The following is a 20,527-nucleotide window of genomic DNA, read 5'->3' as shown; positions in this document are numbered from 1 at the left end:
ACTTGTCTCATGCCAAACACACAGCACTGCCTAGATACCAAAAATGAGAGTTTTGATTCTCCCATAAGGCATCATGGGCGGAGACATGCAAAGCACTCCTTTGTATCCCTTTGGCCAACTATGCATCCAGAACCACTAGTTTATAGCACAGGTACAGCCTGTTAGATCTCATCAGTGCAAGATATTGAAACATGGCTTCTGAGAGGTAGGACTTGGAGAGTAGCAAAGTGGGGAACAAATCGCATGCAACAAATCGCATGCGACAGAATTAAGGCAAGAGACAGAAATGTCGGATGAAGTCACATTGTTTATCCGACGCAACACGGCTGTCGGATGCAAACGCAGTGTGCAGTCCCGCCGAAAACGTCCGTGTAGTCCTACCCTTAGGGATAAAAATTATTTACATGGCTATTTACATGGCTCATAAGGCCTTATTAAAGGCGTTGCCACCAAAATTGGGGAGTGCAATGTCCGCATTTTATGGAGAGGTAATATCCCCTTAAGAAAAAAATCTTGTTTTGTGCCATTTTATGACACTTACAGCAAAAGTGCTGTTTCCCACCTTTGTATCTCACAGTATGAGGTCATGTTATTGTATACTGGCAGGACATTAGTAACTTAGCAGGTTTATGGCATGTCATAAACGTAGTCCCTTTTTATGAAAATAATAAAAACCTACAAAATGCTTATCTTCTTTGTTTTAGTTGGATGTCTTGGAATTCATACATGAAAATGAATATGTACACTGTGATATAAAAGCAGCAAACATTCTTTTAAGCTACACCAACCAGACTGAGGTAACAATGCATCAGTAACACTCTTTAATGCTTACTTATATTTCAAAGCTTTGTGTTTTGTATGTGTATATAAAGGTATGGAATCTTTTATCCAGAATGCTTGTGACCTGGGCTACAAAAATAACATTTACAGGTTAAGTGTTGCCACGGATGTGGATTCATGCAGCTTAGGTACCACCAAGTACAAGGTACAGGTATGGGACCTGTTATCCAGAATGCTCGGGACCTGGGGTTTTCCGGATAATGGATCTTTCTGTAATTTGGATTTTCATACCTTAAGTCTACTAGAAAATCATGTAAACATTAAATAAACCCAATAGGCTGATTTTGCTTCCAATAAGGATGAATTATATCTTAGTTTGGATCAAGTACAAGCTACTGTCTTGTTATTAGAGAGGAAAAGGAAATAATTTAGAAAAATTTGGATTCTTTGGCTAAAATTGAGACTATGGGAGACAGCCTTTCTATAATTCGGAGCATTCTGGATAACGGTTTTCATGATAACCGATCTCATACCTGTAGTAGAAAATAATAGAGCTAAATATTAATTATAGAGCGATTTGCTAAAAATTAACTCGATGGAAGATGGCCTTTCCTTAATTTGATGCTATCTGGATATTGGGTTTTCAGATAAGGGATCTCATACCTGTGTGTATGCATAAATAAATATGTACAATATAGATTTCCTCTGTATGCCTAGAGCAGCGATTCCCAACTAGTAGCTCGTGAGCAACATGTTGCTCTCCAACCCCTTGGATGTTGCTCTCCGTTGCCCCAAAGCTGGTGCTTATTTTTGAATTCCAGGCTTTGAAGCAAGTTTTAATTGCATAAAAAATAAGTATAGTGGCAGGTAGAGTCTCCTGTAGGCTGCCAGTCCACATAGGGGCTACCAAATAGCCAATCACAGCCCTTATTTAGCACCCCAAGAACTTTTTTCATGCTTGCATTGCTCCCCAACTCTTTTTACATTTGAATGTGGCTCACAGGTAAAAAAGGTTGGGGACCCCTGGCCTAGAGAGTTGTCCATGTACTAAATCTGCATTTATTGGAAATCAATCATTCTGGTTGTCAACATTTTTACCTTGTTAGTAACCAACCATTACCATAAGAAAAGTCATTTTCATGAGGTAAATGAGAAGTAAGGTGTGGGCTCTAGCTTTCAAAATGATGATGAATACAAAGTACTTTGAGGAGGCATGCTGCTCTACAAAAGATGCCCAGGTCTGGGGTATTCTGTATTATATTTATTTAATAATCCAGTTTGGTGACCCACGCCTGATCTGCTTACATGACTTTATAAACCCAGGCCTGACCTTTCCATATCTGACATCAACAAAGGAGACGGTATGGGACAGAGCTTGTAATAAAAGCCTCAGGCTAGAGTTAAATGAAGCTAATGAGGTAGTATGGCTGGAGGGAGTTGGGCCAGGAAGTGATGTCACCTGCACTGGACAAAATTTGGCCCAATACCTACTGGGTGTCACTGCCCCTCATTTGACTTGGAGACAACCTCAAAACCCACAGACTGGGCGGCTTCAGGGTGGCCTGTGCAAATGCAAATTACGGACGGGAAGGGAAACCATGGAAAATAATTTTTTTACTTCCTTGTTTTGCGACAAAAAGTTAAGCGCTTTCCCTTCCCATCCCCAATTTGCATATGAAAATTACATACCTCCCAACTGTCCCATTTTCAGCGGGACAGTCCCGCTTTTGACAGCTCACAACCCGCAGTCCTGCGTTTGTACTGAAAAGTCCCTGCTTTCTCTGCAATGAACAGCCAGAAAAAGTAACAAAGTTTCTAACTTAATTGGCTTTTGGCAGAGAGCTCAGAACAGCCACCAGGTGCAACTAACATACTTTGTAATAATTTTGAGATAAGCAAATAAGTAATTGCAACAATTTAGATAAGGAGGTCTCTTGGGAAAAGTTAGACTCACATCTTAAAGGGCAATTCACCTTCATTAGCAAAACTGTAATAACTGGGAAAAAAAACACAGAAATATGCTCAAACTTCCATAACCTGCCTAATTTTGTAAAATAACATGGTAGATAAGGGGTGTGGCTACAAAAATGAGCGCGGCAAATTTTTTTGTACCTTTCCCCCCCCCAAAATGTTGGAAGGTATGAAATTAGGATTCGGATTTGGTTCAGCCAGGCATGAGGAATCGGCTGAATCAGAATCCTGCTGATAAAGGCAAATCCGGAACCAAATCCTGGATTTGGTGCATCCCTACCAAATATACATATCAACATATATCTAGGGGCAGATTTATCAAGGACTGAATAGTAAATTCGAATTTTTGAGTTTCGAAATTCACACATTAAAATTTTAATCCCCCTATTTGAATATAAATTCGAATGTGAGATTTATCATATTCGCCACTTCAAACCTGCTGAGTTCATGTACAAGTCGAAGGCAGAGGTCCGTTGAGCCATTCGTAGATGTTAGAAGCCTTCCTGACATTCAAAAACTTGATTCGTACGAATCAGATACGATTAAAATTTTCGGGTCGGAACCATTCGATCGAATATTAGACATTCACATTTTTTCTTAAATAACCTCCCAGTCGAATTGTGAGTATATTTGAATTAAAAAAAATTCACATGAATTTGAAATTCAACCTTTGATAAATGGGCCTCTTAATATCCAATTTTCGGCTGAATGTAGCCCACCTCGGAACTGCAGCAAGGAGCAGCACTGCCTACTAACTATGCCTATATTTAGAATAAGTTATACTTTATTTACCGCAGGGATTTTTGATTTTCAAGCAGTAAAACACGCAGAGTTGATTTTAACATATTAACACGTTAAATTGAATGGCTTTATTGTGCAGCCACTGCAGGAAATTCAGTTGAAATGAAAACATAGCATTTCTGTTGGCTTTATACTTCCGATCCTGTAACAGGAAAACTTTTGTGCTGTACAATCAGATGCACGCCCACCAGAATTATAAACAAGATTTGCCTTTTCTGCAGCACAATTTACAAACTCTGTATGAGGCGAATACTGATTAAAGTTAACTTTTAGTATGTTATAGAATGGCCAATTGTTCAATATTTATTTTGAATAGTTTTTGAATTATTCGCCTTCTTCTTCTTCTGACTCTTTCCAGCTTTCAAATGGGGGTCACTGACCCCATCTAAAAACAAATGCTCTGTAAGGCTACAAATGTATTGTTATTGCTTCTTCTTTTATTACTCCTCTTTCTATTTAGACCCTCCCCTATGAATATTCCATATTCTCATTCAAATCACTGCCTGTTGCTATACTAATTTGGACCCTAGCAACCAGTTTGCTGACATAGCAAACTAGAGAGCTGCAGAATAAAAAAGCTAAATAACTCAAAAACCACAAATAATAAAAAATGAAACCAATTGCAAATTGTTTCAGAATATCACACTTTTTTTTTTTAATAAAATCTGACTTTTTAAAAAAAATCACAAATTTTTCAGAATTTATTAAACCCTGAGGATGTATAAGTCTGGATTTGAAAATCCGGCATCTCAGACCTGTCAAGGTTGCATATAAATCAATGGGAGAAGCCCCAATGATTTTTTGATGTGCGCTGGGTTTTTGGCAATAACCGGAAGTTTTTGGGCAAAATTCGGAGTTTTCGGGTGAAAAATCCTAAACGATCGTGAAAATCGGATGAAAAAGCAGAAAAAATCATGAAAAATCAGATTTTTCCGGATTCTTTCCCGCAAACGAATTTTTTGGGAAAGTGTATTAATAAATAAGGCAATTTGGGCTGAGTTTTTTTCAGAAAATATTGAGATAAATTCGGACTTTGATAAATAACCCCCTAAAAGTGAACAACCCCTTTAACCTCCCAAAAAGTTTTCCAATTTTGTTTCTTTGCACAATGGACAAACTTCACCTGTTTGTTTCGCTGACTGAAGTAACTTTAATACGGTTATACACTGAGTCCTTATGAATTTCAATAATAATGTGATATACCAAGGAATTCTAATTTTAGTGTAATTGCCAGAGCTTCTAAAAAAAAAATTGGAAAAGGACATATAAAAGACACATTTGCGTTTATGATGTGTAGATGCCCACCTGGAGAGATGAAGGCTAGGGAGCGAACAAAAAGATTCCGAAAAGCAGCTAAATTCAGAAACAAGATATGACTGTGATGGGAAGGATTGAAAGTAGAAGGGTAACGGTTATAGCCCCCAGACGCTCATATATTATCTTGAGGTACCATTTGGTTTAATAAAATGTAGATCAGTGCTTGTCCTCAACCTCTAAGTTTCTTAAGGCTTAATTATAAAGGTTATACTTCCAAAGGACAAAAACATTATTCATTTATCTGTTCTTGTCTTCCAGGTTTATCTTGCAGATTATGGACTTTCTTACAGATACTGCCCCAATGGGAACCACAAAGAGTATAAAGAAAACCCAAGAAAAGGCCACAACGGGACCATTGAGTTTACTAGTTTAGATGCCCACAAGGGAGTTGGTAACTTCTTTCACTTTTATTATTGTATCAGTGGTTTAATTAAGAATATGCAATTTGTACTGAGAATGTGAACCGGATCCTGTTACTTGAGCACACATTAAGAGCACGGTTTAACACCTTAATGATTAGGAAAGCAGGGCAGGTTGTATAGCAGGGAAAACGTATTATTCACACCTCCCATTTCTTTAAAAAAAAAGGCTGTTAAAAGAAATCTGCACTTAATTCACCTGGCTGCAGTCTGTACAGGTCATTAAATATAAACAGGACCAAGGTTCTTGCACATCCCTAAATAAAATTGTGTTTATTAGGGTCGTACAGAATACTGCATTTTCTTTTCTCTGTATACTGGAAACCTGAAGTGCTTGAAATTGTTTTGGAAACCTTTATTATTTTATACAAAGACAGGCTAAATTAGCTAAAGGAAATCTCTTATACTCTGTTTATATTTGTAGTGTTATTGGTGGTGGAGGAGGTCAACTCTGTGCCACTCATTTTTTAAAATGTGTATTTAGGGGGTTGTTCGCCTTTAAATTAACTTTTAGTATGATGTAGATCGTGATATTCTGAGACAATTTAATTGGTTTTAATTTTTTTATTATTTCTGGTTTTTGAGTTATTTCGTTTTTTATTCAGAGGAGTTTGGCAATCTGGTTGCTAGTGTCCAATATACCCTAGCAACCATGTATTTAACCATGTATTTAAATAAGAGATTGGGATATGAATAGGCGAGGGACTGAATAGAAAAATGAGTAATAAAAAGTAGCAATAACAAAACATTTGTAGCCTTGCAGAGCATTTGTCCTTTAGATGGGGATAATAATAATCATCCCCTTTTAAAAGCTGTAAACAGTCAGAAGAAGAAGGCACATAATTCAAACACTATAAAAAAGAAAAAATGAAGGCCAATTGAAAAGTTGCTAACAATTAGCCATTCTATAACATACTAAAAGTTAACTTAAAGGTAAATCACCCCTTCAAATGTGATATCTGGAATTTAAGAGAGAGTGATTCTTTGCTGGGCACAGGGTTTATGCTCATGTACAAATGCAGTGCAAAGTACAGGTTTGGGACCTGTTATCCAGAATGCTTGGGACCAGGGGTTTTCTGGATAATGGATCTTTCCGTAATTTGGATCTTCATGCCTTGTCTACTAGAAAATTATTTGAACATTAAATAACCCCAATAGGCTGGTTTTGCTTCCAATAAGGATTAATTATATCTTAGTTGGGATCAAGTACAAGGCACTGTTTTATTATTACAGAGAAAAAGGAAATCATTTTGAAAAGCTTGGATTATTTGGATAAAATGGAGTCTGTCGGAGATGGCCTTAATTTGGAGCTTTCTGGATAATGGGTTTCTGGATAATGGATTCCATACCTGTACAAAATTATGCCGCAAATTGCACACAATAAAGTTGTTCCCAGAATTCCTGTGTAGCAGTTAACACCTGTTGTAACTTGAGTACAATGCACCAATATGGATGGAAATGACAGCACATATTTTTTCAGTGGGAATGGCATAAGTTCAGTTGCGACTATGCGTGCAGTTGTACTGTGTGTGATTGTAAGTGAGTCCTAATATATGTGCTTGTCTTCAATTGCAGTTTCTTCACTGGTTTCTGCAGTTTAGCTTTAAAAGGAGAAGTAAACCCCTTATTAAGAGAAACCCTACCCTACATAAACCCCCCTCCCTCCTCCCCCCAGCCTAGCTGCTACCCTGGGCAAATGCCCCTCACTTTTTACTTACCCCTCGGTGCAGATCCACGGGATCAGAGTTCACAGGCGCCATCTTCTTCTTCTTTGGTCTTCTTCTGGCGCTTCGGCAATTTTCGTGACTTTCGGCGCATGCGCCAATACAGAACTTACTTCCCGAACATAAGAAGATGGCTGCGGTGCACTCCAATGTCGTGAATCTACACCGAGGGGTAAGTAAAGTTAGGGGCATTTGCCCGGGGGGGGGAAGGGACAGCTAGATTGGAGGGAGGGGGGTCTATGTAGGGAAGGGTTTTTTAATAAGGGGTTTACTTCTCCTTTAAAGGGAAACTAGCAGCCCTCTATTGATAAATGCTCCTTTGTTTCGATCCAAGGAAGTGAAAGTCCAGAAACACCAGAAAAGTGATGTGTTAGCAGATGTACAATATAATGCTGGATGGGAAACAGCCATTACTCACTGTATCAGTCCTACATTCAAAAAGGAAAAAAAAATGATCAACGCACATTCCCTGGCCCCATGTTTCACAAATGGATTTAGTATCTAAGCTAATTCATGTATTGTGCAAAACAGTTTTTAGTTACAAAATGATGGTCATAAAATTGATGAACCACCATACCACATCAAGGTAAACCCCATATGGTGGTCCTGACTGTTTATCTCTGGTCAAGATTTTTCTGGCATCTCCCTGCGTAACCAGCATGTCTCGGGGTCAGTGTCTCCAGACCAAGGCATTGGCTAAGATGGGCTTGATCCTTCCCCCATACCAGTAGCATTTTATAAGGTCAGAGGTTTGCCAAAACCAAAGCATTGATTTTATGCACAGGCTCGTTCCTTTCTCCCTGCTTTAGGCTTATAAACGAGAGTGATTGCCCAGACCATCACCAAAGTACTGATCTAACTGGGCTACTCCCTCCATTCTCAGAAAGTGTCATGTGTTTATTATATATGTGTATTTTTCATACAGCAGCATGATGTACAGCAGTGATCCCCAACCAGTGGATCGCAAGTAACATGCAAGTAAAATGTATTCTTATTGGAAGCAAAATCAGCCTATTGGGATTAATTAATGTTTAAATGATTTTCTAGTAGACAAAGTATGGAGATTCAAATTATGGAAAGATCCCTTATCGGGAAAACCCCAGGTCCCGAGCATTCTGGATAACAGGTCCCATACCTGTACCTTGTACTTGATCCAAACTAAGATATAATTAATCCTTATTGGAGGCAAAACCAGCTTATTGGGTTAAATGATGTTCTAGTAGACTTAAAGTATGGAGATCCAAATAACGGAAAGATCCCTTATCCAGAAAACCCCAGGTCCTGAGCATTCTGGATAACAGGTCCCATACCTGTACATTACATTTGTTTATAGCAGGGACACAAGTTCAGAATTTGGAAATTAATAGGCATTTTATAGAATAAATTGATGCTACATATTGATATTCCTTTTAATAGGATATATTGTGGTCACTAGAGCTTACAACAATAACGTAAAAAAAGAGCACCGTCCAATCTATCAAGAAGCATCAGCTTGAATCCTATTGTGCAATTATTTTCTCATATATTCGTATTAAAATGAACTATGGCGGTGATTTCATGTTCATCTTTTTTAAGTGTTGCCATTTTTAAATGTGTCCTTGTTGCCTTTTATATATTCAACTTACTTAAACTCACTTTGATGGTATTGGAAACACATTTCCAGCTAAATTACATACACAGTCCTTTTATTGGATATTGATTGCGCTGCCTTGCATTCCCAGGCAGACTTAATTCAACAATTCCCTAATTAGTTAAAGTCATAACCTATGTCTTGTATTCATTTACCATTAATTAAACCTTCGTTGTTTATTACACCGCAGCCTCAATCCAACAGAAGGCCAAAAGGCCCGCCCAAGATGAGGTTTAGTAGCGAAGCAGACGGGAAGGTCAGCGTTTAAAATATAGAAAGTTTTGCTGTTGTCACAACGACTGAATCAATGTGGTCAATGCAGCACAACTTGCTCGGTTGCTCTGTCACCATGACAAAAAGTCAATTGAATTATTATACAGGAGGAAAAATAGGAGTTTTACACAGATCTGTAAAACTGCAGTTTAATTCACATTGTCCATATTTGTCTTTAAACCGCAGAGAAAAAGAAAATGGGGCTGTGGCTGTAATGAACCACCCTGGAAATGTATAGAGTTTAGGTGAGGGCTGCTGGTATATGCGGAGTTAAACAAACAATTACGGTCTTGTTTGATACAGGTATGGGATCTGTTATCCAGAATGTTCGGGTCCTGGGGGTTTCCGGATAATGGATCTTTCCATAATTTGGATCGTCATACCTTAAGTCTACTAGAACATCATGTAAACATTAAATAAACCCAATAGGCTGGTTTTGCTTCCAATAAGGAACAATGATCTTAGTTGGGACAAGCTACTGTTTTATTATTACAGAGAAAAAGGAAATCATTTTTACAAATCAGAATTATTTGGAAAAAATGGAGTCTATGGGAGACTGACTTTTCATAATTCGGCGCTTTCTGGATAACGTGTTTTCGGATAACGGGGTTCCGAATAACGAATCCCATACCTGTACTACACATTGTAAACTGTATTAAAGTAGGGAGGAAAAAGTAGGCAACTGGTAAATAGTTGGATACAGGTATGGGGGCTTTCCGGATAAAGGGTCTTTTCTTAATTTGGATCTCCATAAAATAAATCTACTAAAAATCATTGAAAAATTAATTAAACCCAATAGGATTGTTTTGCCACCCATAAGGATCAAGTACTTTTTTTATCATTACAGAGAAAAAGAAAATCATTTTTACAAATTTGAATTATTTGGTTAAAATGAAGTCTATGGGAGACAAGCTTTCCGTAATTTGGAGCTTTCTGGCTAACGGGTTTTCCATGCCTGTATCTGGCTGCTGCTGCCATATTTTCATGTTGTTTAATTTTTATAGGAATATGTTAGATTATTATATAGATAGGTAAAATCATTTTTATGTACTAGGGCTTCTCAAGCAATGGGGATGAATCCCTTAGGGGAACCTCTAAAGCAATCTACTCATAGATATTATTAAACCTGTACAAATATTGAAATATTTAAATTTATTATGTGAATAACAAATCTGTATAGTGAAAAAAGTACCCGCCCCTATTATAAAATATAAGAATATTATAAGTTATGCTCCGATTATAACAGATGACATCACTAAGCACCGTTTATAAGGATATAATTTACAGGATAGACATGGCTCTTGTGTATTATATATACCCGTATATAAGCCGAGTTTTTCAGCATCCAAAATGTGCTGAAAAAGTCTACCTCGGCTTATACTCGGGTCAGCGGTACCAGACCCGAGTAGCTGAGATTGCAGTCACTTTTAATCATTCCTATACCAACAGTACACTTGGGGAGAGACTGCAATATCCCACAATGCCCTCTGTTGGTTATATGAAAGAATAACAGTGCGCCCTCTGTTGGTTATATGAAAGAATAACAGTGACTGCAATATCACACAGCGCCATCTGTTGGTTGTATGAAAGAATAACAGTGACTGCAATATCACACAGCGCCATCTGTTGGTTGTATGAAAGAATAACAGTGACTGCAATATCACAGCGCCCTCTGTTGGTTATATGAAAGATTAACAGTGACTGCAATATCACACAGCGCCCTCTGTTGGTTATAGGAAAGAATAACAGTGACTGCAATATCACACAGCGCCCTCTGTTGGTTATACGAAAGATTAACAGTGACTGCAATATCACACAGCACCCTCTGCACATGGTAGTGGGGCAGTGGGACAATGCACACAGTAATCCGTTTGGCAATTCTCTGTCACCATCAACTTTGCAAAGAAGTCCGGTTGATCGCTGGGGGGGTCGCTTTGGCAGAATGTGCACTGCTGGGAGACAGGGCTGTAGTTGTGTCTAGGCTTATACTAGAGTCAATAAGTTTTCCCAGTTTTCGTAGGTAAAATTAGGTACCTCGGCTTATACTCGGGTCGGCTTATACTCGAGTATATACGGTACAACATTTGAAGTATCTTTAAAAAAAATTCAGGAAAGTATTTGATGAATCAACTCATTTATCAAACCAGATCAATGTGTCAGTTTGTGAGTTGAACTGACTGCTGTGAGTACTGGTTACTATGGGTGTTAGAGTTCCGCAGCATTGTCCGTCTATAAGTTGGGGTATAGGCTGGCATACTGCTCTGAGTTCTGCTGTCCCTGAACAGCCACTGTTAATGGAACATATAGTTGCTGATACAGATACATGATCTGTTATCCAGTATGCTTGGGACCTGTGTTTTTCTGGATAAGGGATCTTCCTGTAATTTGTATCTCCATACCATGTCTGCTAAACCCAATAGAATTGTTTTGCCTCTAATATAGATTTATTCAACTTAGTTACCATCAAGTCTAAGCTACTGTTTAATTTGTTTTTTAAAGTTAGAATTATTTGCTTAAATGGTCTCAATGGGAGATGGTCTTACCGTAATTCAGAGCTTTTTGGATAACTGGTTTCTGTATAAGGAATCCCATACCTGTTGTTTGGGAAACGCACACTGAAAAAAGAAAAGAAATGTGTAACATAGTAAGTTACATTGAAAAAAGACACACGTAGATCAAGTTCAACCTTTAAAGTCTATATATAACCTGCCTAACTGCTAGTTGATACAGGAAGGCAGAAAAAACCTCATTTGGAGCCTCAGAGGGGGAAAAGTTCCTTCCTGACTCCAAGGGGCAGATTTACTAAAGGGCGAATTGTCACCAGCGACCGCTTTACACACATTGCACCACTTCGCCAGGCGAAAATTCGCTACCACTACGCTAATTCACTAATATGCGAAGCCGCTCCTTGGGCAATGAACGATGGCGACATTTCTCTAGCGTTACTTCGGCAGTGCGAGCATTTCAAAGCGAAGATTCACTACCGTACGGTTGTGCCGACCGAGAATTCGCTAGTGATCTTGCGCTTAGGTCAATTTGCATACGGCGGGTAATTTAAAGTTGTATGGAGGCCTTTATTATAAATGTTGGTGCAAGTGCTTGTAGTTACCACTTTTAATTACAAATGTCCAGGGAACCTTAATAAAGACAAGAGAGTTAATATAATGCCCTACACATGAGCCCACTGTAAAATTAATGTTCCATATGTTATGAAATGTCTGGTTACCCAAAAAAAGTTTGTTAGGACTTTTGCTTCAAAAAAGAAAAGTCGCCAGCGTTTTTGGAACTTTAATGCATTTTCGGCACACAGGATATGATGTAAGTGACAGAAGATTGAGGAAGATCTAGCTCCTTTTTAGCACTTCGCCTGGTCTGAGGTGGCAAAGTCAACTCTGGCGAAAGAGGTAACGTTTAGTGAAATCAGCACTTTAGTAAATTTGCGGAGTAACGATCGTTTGCCAGAGTAAAAAGTCGCCTGGCGATAGAGTGCGAATGAACGCTAGCAGAGAAAGGAGAAAAAATTTTTTACTTCCTTGTTTTGTGACAAAAAGTCACGCGATTTCCCTCCCCGTCCCTAATTTGCATATGCAAATTAGGATTCAGATTTGGTTCGGCCAGGCAGAAGGATTCAGCCAAAACCGAATCCTGCTGAAAAAGGCAGAATCCAGGCTGAATCCATATTTTATGTTTGGGATATCGTAATGGTGCAACTATATAAGGAGCAGACCCAGTAGACACGGGGGAGGCCTGGGGATCATGGGGGCACAGAATGAAGGGTCTGTTTACGCTACATTTTATATAAATCCCAACTCCCCAGGCACTGTTCTGGCTGGGAGTGGGGGAAGTGAATGCGAAGGTTGCTGGTGGGGGCAGATCAAGGGTGGCCGGGCCCCTCCCAAGATTTTTGTGCAGGGGAGCCAGGGCCGTTAAGTTGCACCAATGTATGCGAAAAAGCTGTAAAACAGAAATATTTATTAATATTGCTATATATAAGACACATATTAAGATATACATTTCTGTTGCATAAGTCTTCTATTAAAACATATACAGGTATCGGACATGTTATCCAGCATGCCCTGGACCTGGAGTTTCCAGATAACGTTTTTTTCAGTAATTTGGATCTTCAAATCTTAAAAGAAAATCATGTAAACATTAAATGAACCCAATAGGCTGGTTTTGCCTCCGATAAGGATTAATTATATCTTAGTTTGGATCAAGTACAAGGTACTGTTTTATTACAAAAAAAAGGAAAACATTTTAAAAAGTTGGATTATTTGGATAAAGTGGAGTCTACGAGAGACGGCCTTTCCGTGATTTGAGCTTTCTGGATAACAGATTTCTGGATAACTGATCCCATACCTGTACTAAATAAATGAATAGGTTTTAGTGAGAATTGTTATTAAAGGTGAATTCAACCCATACTAAAAAAAAACCCTCCCCCCCTCCAGCCTACCTGCGCCCCGCATCCCCCCCACCCCAATTTTTTACTTACTCCTCCGTGCAGATTCTGGCCTTGGAGTTCACGGCAGCCATCTTTTTTCTGAAGTTTCAGCGCATTCGGAAATTTCGTGACTTTTGGCGCATGCGCAGTTGTTCGGGACCGGAAGATCACCGGAGAAGAAGAAGATGGCTGCCGTGAATGCTGAGGCCAGAATCTGCACGGAGGGGTGAGTAAAAAATTAGGGGCAGGAGGGAAGGGGTCTACGCAGGTTAGGGTTTTTTTAAACTACAGGTTGAATTCTCCTGTAAGTTGGTATTTGTGTTTGGGGGGGGGAGAATGCATGTTTGCGAATAACCAATAAAAACAATTCTGCCTAATTTCTTTGGTGGGAAGCCCCCCAGCACATTCACGAGCCACCCTACATTCTGACAGCCCATGCACTATATGGCTTGGTAATCATTTCTGCATCAGAGCCACCCTTTTAATTTGTCTCATTGTTACCAATAATGAATGTGAGATTTCAATCAATGGATTCTATAGATTTCCCCCCCCCCCCAATCACGAGGCATGTGGTCAATAGTTCATTTCTTTGTAGATATCCCACATTTAATAAATGGATTGATTGTAAAGACTGGTAACTACGCACAAGCTAATGGGCAAATAGAATGAGGTAAATAGAAACACTAAGGATTATTTTCTTGCTCTTATAATGACATGTGGGGGGGGGGCAGAGTTGTGGGGGCAGCACAGGGAAGGCATACGATTACAGACAGTAATAGTGTTTGTTCCACTGGCCATGCCCCACACAAACCCCCGGGCCAGAAAGTCGTCTCTCTCTCATCTCCCCGATCTAAATGAACGCAGGAAGATATCTGTCCCTGCCGTACTCTTTAAAATGGTAATTTTGTTTTGCGATACGCATAAAATTTGTAGAGGATCTAGATAAGGTTTTTTTTTAGGTACTATAAGACTTCTAAGATTGACTTGTAGCGTGGCAAGTAGATAAAGCTGGATGTGCTCCATCGCTCGCAGGCAGCATTCATCCCCCCTTATGTGCTATGCTCATATGATAAACAACTGCACACTCAATATGAAAGCAGTGCTACTGTTTCTGAGAAGCTATATGTGCCTGAATGTCTCTGATTTTGAACTTGGACAGATAATTCGCTATAGTGAAAGAGAGAGATGGATCTGCTGTGGCACTTGCTGAGCTGCCATCTTGGTTTCAGTTGTGACCAGGCCACTGTCCGTTTGGAGTTTCTATATTCCCTCTGTGTGTGTGTGTATGGGGGCTTCTTCTGGTTCTCCTGCTTTCCTCCAACAGTACAAAAACATTGTGAGTCGCTAAACTGACACTGATGAAACTGACCGGTATGAAATCTGTTATCCGGAAACCCGTTATCCAGAAAGCTCAGAATTACAGAAAAGCGGTCTCCTGTAGACATTTTATCCAAATGTTTTTAAATTGTTTCCTTTTTCTCTAATAATAAAACAGTGCCTTGTACTTGATCCCAACTAAGATATAATTAATCTTTATTAGAGGCAAAACCAGGCTACTGGGTTTATTTAATGTTTACATCTTATTTTAGTACACTTAAGGTATGAAGACCGTGGCGTTACTATAGAGGAAGCAGACCCTGCAGTCACAGGGGAGCCTGGACTGCGGGGTCTGCTTCCTCTATAGCTAATTAGAAAAAAACCCCCACCCCAGCTGCTCTCTCTTATCAGCGAGAAAGGGGGAAGCAAGTCGGGTGAAGTTGGGGTGGGACATGGGTGGGCAGAAGCTGGATGTGGGTGGGGCAGAGGCGGGACAGGAAGTGAGCAGGAGGATAGGGTTCGGAGTGCGCTGGGCCCCTCTGAAGATTTTTTTGCAGGAGGGCCCGGCACACTCTAGTTACGCCACTGTATTAAGATCCAAATCATGGAATGATCCCTTATCCGGAAAACCCAGGTCCCGAGCATTCTGGATAACCGGTTCCATGTGTGTGTGTACTTGTTGCGTTGACTTAATATTGTAAGCTTCACTGAAGTAAGGACAGATTGGAATAACTATTTAAACTTGCTTAAAGTACAGGTATCCAAAAATGCTCAGGATCTGGGGTTTTCTGGATAAGGAAGCTTTCTGTAATTTGGATCTCCATAACTTAAGTCTGCTAAAAAATCAATTAAACATGAAATAAACGCAATAAGATTGTTTTGCTTCCAATAAGGATTAATTATATCTTAGTTGGGATCAAGTACAAGAGACTGATTTATTATTAAAGAGAAAAATAAACCCCTTTTTAAGAATAAAAAGCTAAATAACTCAAAAACCACAAATAATAAAAAAATGAAAACCAGTTGCAAATTGTCTCAGAATCCTAAACCTTGACTCACAGTTGAACAAGCCCTTTAATACACATAACGTTTACGTAATTGGACTGATGCTTTTTTACACATGAATCGTAGCCTAGAATCCAGCACGCGGAATATATGTGATATAATATATGTGATTGCGTGGGAATGTGTGTATTTCATCTCAGATTCCACGCACTTGTGTTTCGAGTGTGCAATTGTGTGTGTGTGTGTGTGTGTGTGTAACACGCATGTGCCAGTCAATCAAAGCCATTGTTTTTATAAAGTTGTAATCTGGTATTGCCATAATGGAAAAAGAGCTTGCGAGCACATGTGTATGAATGGAATCATTGCACAGTTAATGGGAGATTTATGACTGATAAAATCCGTACAGAACATCAAGTGGCAGAGACCGAGTTTTTTTTCATTTTAATACGAGAGCCAAGTCTTGCATTAGGGCGCTGCAGAAGCCTGTGTAGGAAATCAACGGCACCCGAGGGAGCGAGCAGCATTCTGTTAGGTTGAAGGGCCTTTAATAAGCACATAGCCTAATAGCAGTTTAGATGGAGTGTGTGTAAAAGCTAATCTTATCCTCTGATTCTGTAATAACTTATGCAGAGTAACACAAAACAGTTATGATGTGTTGGCACTGCAGCTTTTAATAGTTGACTTTTTAAATTAAAAGATAAGTTTGCTGAGTGACTTTCTCGGATTCGCTTAAGGAAAGCCCATAAAACATCTTGCAGGTTTAACAACCCCATGCAGCAGCCGACATGAAGTTTTTTTCTTTCTCTCTCTCTCTCTCTCTCTCTTCAATGGCAATAACAGATAAAATACACATCTACAATCTTGCTTACTGATTGAGGCGCAGCTTAGTCAGTCCACCCCCCACCAGAAGTGATATTGAAAATATCCCCGGCTCAATAAAACAGAAAATGGAACTTACGACGGATAATATTTTGTCGCTCTCGCTTTCACGGGTATCAGCAAGTTTTATCTATGATTATAAAGCCGCAAACACTTGCATGTTTATTCCCCCTGAAATGGAACCAAGGTTTCATCCACCTCTGCATCACTCTTTAATGTGCGAATGAATTAGTGGGATATTTTCTTTTTTTTCTTTTTTTTGCCAGTTCCTGAATTTACAAAAAAAACAAACTGCTATAACAGTGCGCTTTTAAGTGTTTTATTTTTAATGATCTTTGTTTAACTGTGAGAGACATCACCTGGGTGTAAATGAAACACCGCCTAATAAAAAGGGAAAACATTTGTTCGACTCCTCCGTCTGAAAGGGAAAAACTGCCAGGCTGCGGGCGAAGTTGACTTCCTGAGCCGTACACTAGATGGCAGTTTTGCCTTATGTTTCAGGCATTCGACACCAAGGAACAGGAAAGTCCATCAGTGTTTAGTCTGCACTCAGAGGGTCTCTGCATGGCCAGTGTAGACCCTGTGGACTTCCTGGAACATGTGTTAGCAATTTAGCTACAGACATTTATTTCTTTGTTTTACTGCCTGGCTGTTTGAGAAAGTGTTGGTGCTGGGTTATGGGCTGTCTGGATCATGTCAGAGGCCATGGGGATCAAGTTCATGTGACAGGCTAGACTAAGGAAGGATGAATTTGGAGGAGGTAAGAAAGTTGACCCTCCCTTTATACAGTGGGGGGAAAAAAAGAAAAAAAAAAAAACCTCACTCGCTGTCTGTGGTGTAAAGCCGGGACGACTGGGCGTTTTTTACTTTTAATACAGCTGAACAAACAAAACACTTTGCCCATTTAAAGTTTTCATATTTCATCACTGAGAGCCAAAGCATTCCTCAAAATAAATTCTGATACTTCATCATCATCCTCCTCATTGTTTTATATTATTATTTTTTTTTCCTTTTGTCTTTCCTTACCCTTTTAGCTCCATCGAGACGAGGGGACCTAGAGATCCTTGCTTATTGCATGCTGTTCTGGTTATGCGGGAGTCTGCCATGGGATGACAACCTGACAAATCCTACTGCTGTTCAAGATTTAAAAGCAAAGTAAACCTATTTTTTTTTTGTTTATCTTTTTAACTTTTACTGAAATAAAAAAACACTTTTAGCAGGTGGGATTTGGATTCATGACAAAGAGTTACACCAACAGCTGTATTGTTAAAGAACTACAATCTCATCCGACAGGTGATCAATGAAAACATGACATATACAGTTATGGCTCCGTTATCCAGAATGCTCAGGACCTGGGGCCTTCCAGATAAGGGATCTTTATGTAATTTGGATCTCCATACCTTAAGGGTAGTGGCAGATGCTGGGTGACTAATCACCCCTACTTCGGACGACTAATCTCCCAAAATGCCTTCCCACCGTCAAGAATACGAATCATCGACGGGATGGCATACATTTCCGAAGTTGCCTCACGAGGAAACTTTGGGCGGCTTCAGAAATCCGAAGCGATTCTTATGCCATCCCACTGGCGATTCGTATTCTTGCCGACGGGAAGGCATTTGGGGAGATTAGTCGCGGGGCGACTAATCTCCCCATCTGCCGCTACTCTAAAGGTGGCCATACACGGGCCGAATTATGATGCCGACAGACCGTGTCGGCAGCTTATTGGCCCGTGTATGGGGCCCCCCGACGGGCTTCACCGATCGAGATCTGGCTAAAAGTCGGCCAGATCTCGATCGGATGGGACAAAAAAATCCCGTCGGATCGCGGCCGCATCTATTCGGATGTGATCGGGCCCACGATCGGATCAGCCAGAAATTGCCCACCTCAAGGTGGGCATATCGGGGAGAGATCCACTTGTTTGACGGCATCGCCAAACGAGCGGATCTCTCAGTGTATGGGCACCTTTTGTCTGTTTAAAAAACCTGTATACTTTAAATAAACTCAATAGGATTGTTTTGCCTCCAATAGGATGGATCAAGTACAAGTACTGTTTTATTATTACAGAGAAAAAAGAAAATCATTTCTCAAAATCTTAATTATTTGGATAAAATGGAGTCTATGGGAGGGCTGCCTTTCTGTAATATGGAGCTTTTTGCATAACTGGTTTCCGGTTATACCTGTATTCTTATAAGTGACAGATTCTGGGTCCGTTATCCAGTTCTTAAAATCAAATCACTTTTTACATTTAACATCACTAAGAAAGAAACAAACATAACACTTTCTAACTGATTAATAGTGAATAAAGTAGCAATGCTTTCCACTTATTACCTGTATAGTATGAAATGAAATAATGAAAAGCCATCCTTTCCTCTACCCCCCCTATGCAATTTTAAAATATATTTATAATCTTGCAAACACTTTGCTAAAATGTCAGCTCACCAATGCCCCAAGTAATCTCTGCATAAACTGTGTTGTGAATGTTTGTATTATGGATATACAGGTAAGGGATCCATTATCCGGAAACCCCTTTACTCAGAAAGATCCGAATAATGGGAAGGCCGTCTCCCATAGACTCCATTTTAATCAAATAATTGAGATTTTTAAAAATAATTTCCTTTTTCTCTGTAATAATAAAACAGTACATTGTCCTTGATCCAAACTAAGATATAATTAATTCTTAATGGAAGCAGAACCAGATTATTGGGTTTATTTAATGTTTACATGATTTTCTAGTAGACTTAAGGTATGCAGATCAAAATGACAGAAAGATCTGTTATCTGGAAACCCCCAGGTTCCGAGCATTCTGGATAATAGGACCTGTATTTGGCACCATGTTTTGTTATGGTGTTAAGAAGTATGAGCATATTTTTCAGTATATACAGGGAATATACATCTATCCTCCAAAATAAGCAGCTCCACTATTTTAGCTCCACTATCTTTACTTTGTACTATCATTTATATTTGTATATCACTTTTTTTATTTTTTACCCTTAAACTTGTATTTGATTATTGCTCATAGAAAGCAACATTTTTAAATTCTAATTCCTCAGTCATTAAGCTTAATCAGGTAAGAAGGGAGTCTAAGGTTTCTCGTGGCTGCAGCAGCCCCTGATGAAATTTCAGCTCCGTTCATGTGAGACGGGCCCAATACTGAAGACGTATAATTAATAGCTGAAGTAATTGCTCGAGTGCATCATGTCAAGTAAGATAAGTGAAAGGGTTAATTCTTCTTCTTCAAGTCTCCCCCTCGCTCCTCAGCGAGGTCAGGTGGAGTGGTTGAATGTGGAATTTATTCCGATGGTTAAAAGGAAAGTTTTTAATTCTGCCAGGATTTCATCCAGAAAATGTGCGAAATTAATAGTAGAAATGAAACTTGAAAAGATTAACCTTTTTTTCCCCCATTGTTGTTTATATGGCTTAAAAAATGGTAATCTCAACATTAAATGCACTGAGTTAGAAGAATTAGAATTACGCCTTCTGCTTTGTTCTTATTATGTATGAATATAAGCCTCTTACCATGAATAATACATACGCGGATATAAAAGTGAATATCATCCGAAAGGGAAAGGGATAAAGTCTGCGCAAAAAAAGTTAACATGGTGAAAAAATAGGAGTAACCCCTTAGGGACAGATATACTGTAAAGCATTGTAGCGCTACAGCATTGGCGCTGCCCGGGCACCCAGAGGGCTAGTAATAATGCAAAATAATGTTCTGCTCTTCTTACTGGGTGTATATCAGTGAAAGGGAAGCTGCAAAATCTTGGTTACAGTCATTGATGTCTCGCTTTCTGATTGTGTGCTGAGCAAGTCCAGTCGGAGGTAAAAATAGTCATTGAAATAGATTAACTTCCTTTAGGGTAATGAATCTGTTATTCAGAATGCTCAGGACCTGGGGTTTCCCGGATAACAGAGATTTTTGTCATTTGGATCTTAAGGGGGTTATTTATGAAAAGTTGAGTTGTAAAAGCTC

General features: G+C 39.3%; 1 protein-coding gene across 6 annotated transcripts in view; it reads left to right on the top strand.

Moving 5' to 3' along the window:
- vrk2.L (VRK serine/threonine kinase 2 L homeolog) overlaps positions 1–20,527 on the top strand; it is a 67,710-nt gene that overhangs the window by 23,836 nt on the left and 23,347 nt on the right. For 5 of the 6 annotated variants that reach the window (XM_018261644.2, XM_018261647.2, XM_018261641.2 and 2 more), the window contains 3 exon segments: positions 705–797; positions 5,128–5,260; positions 17,592–17,712. In XM_018261644.2, the coding sequence (XP_018117133.1) occupies positions 705–797; positions 5,128–5,260; positions 17,592–17,712 (347 nt within the window). 6 annotated transcript variants of the gene reach the window in all.

This window comes from Xenopus laevis, chromosome 5L (genome assembly GCF_017654675.1).
Source record: "Xenopus laevis strain J_2021 chromosome 5L, Xenopus_laevis_v10.1, whole genome shotgun sequence".
NCBI classification, from domain to species: Eukaryota; Metazoa; Chordata; class Amphibia; order Anura; family Pipidae; genus Xenopus; species Xenopus laevis.
This window is presented reverse-complemented; position numbering and strand designations above follow the sequence as displayed.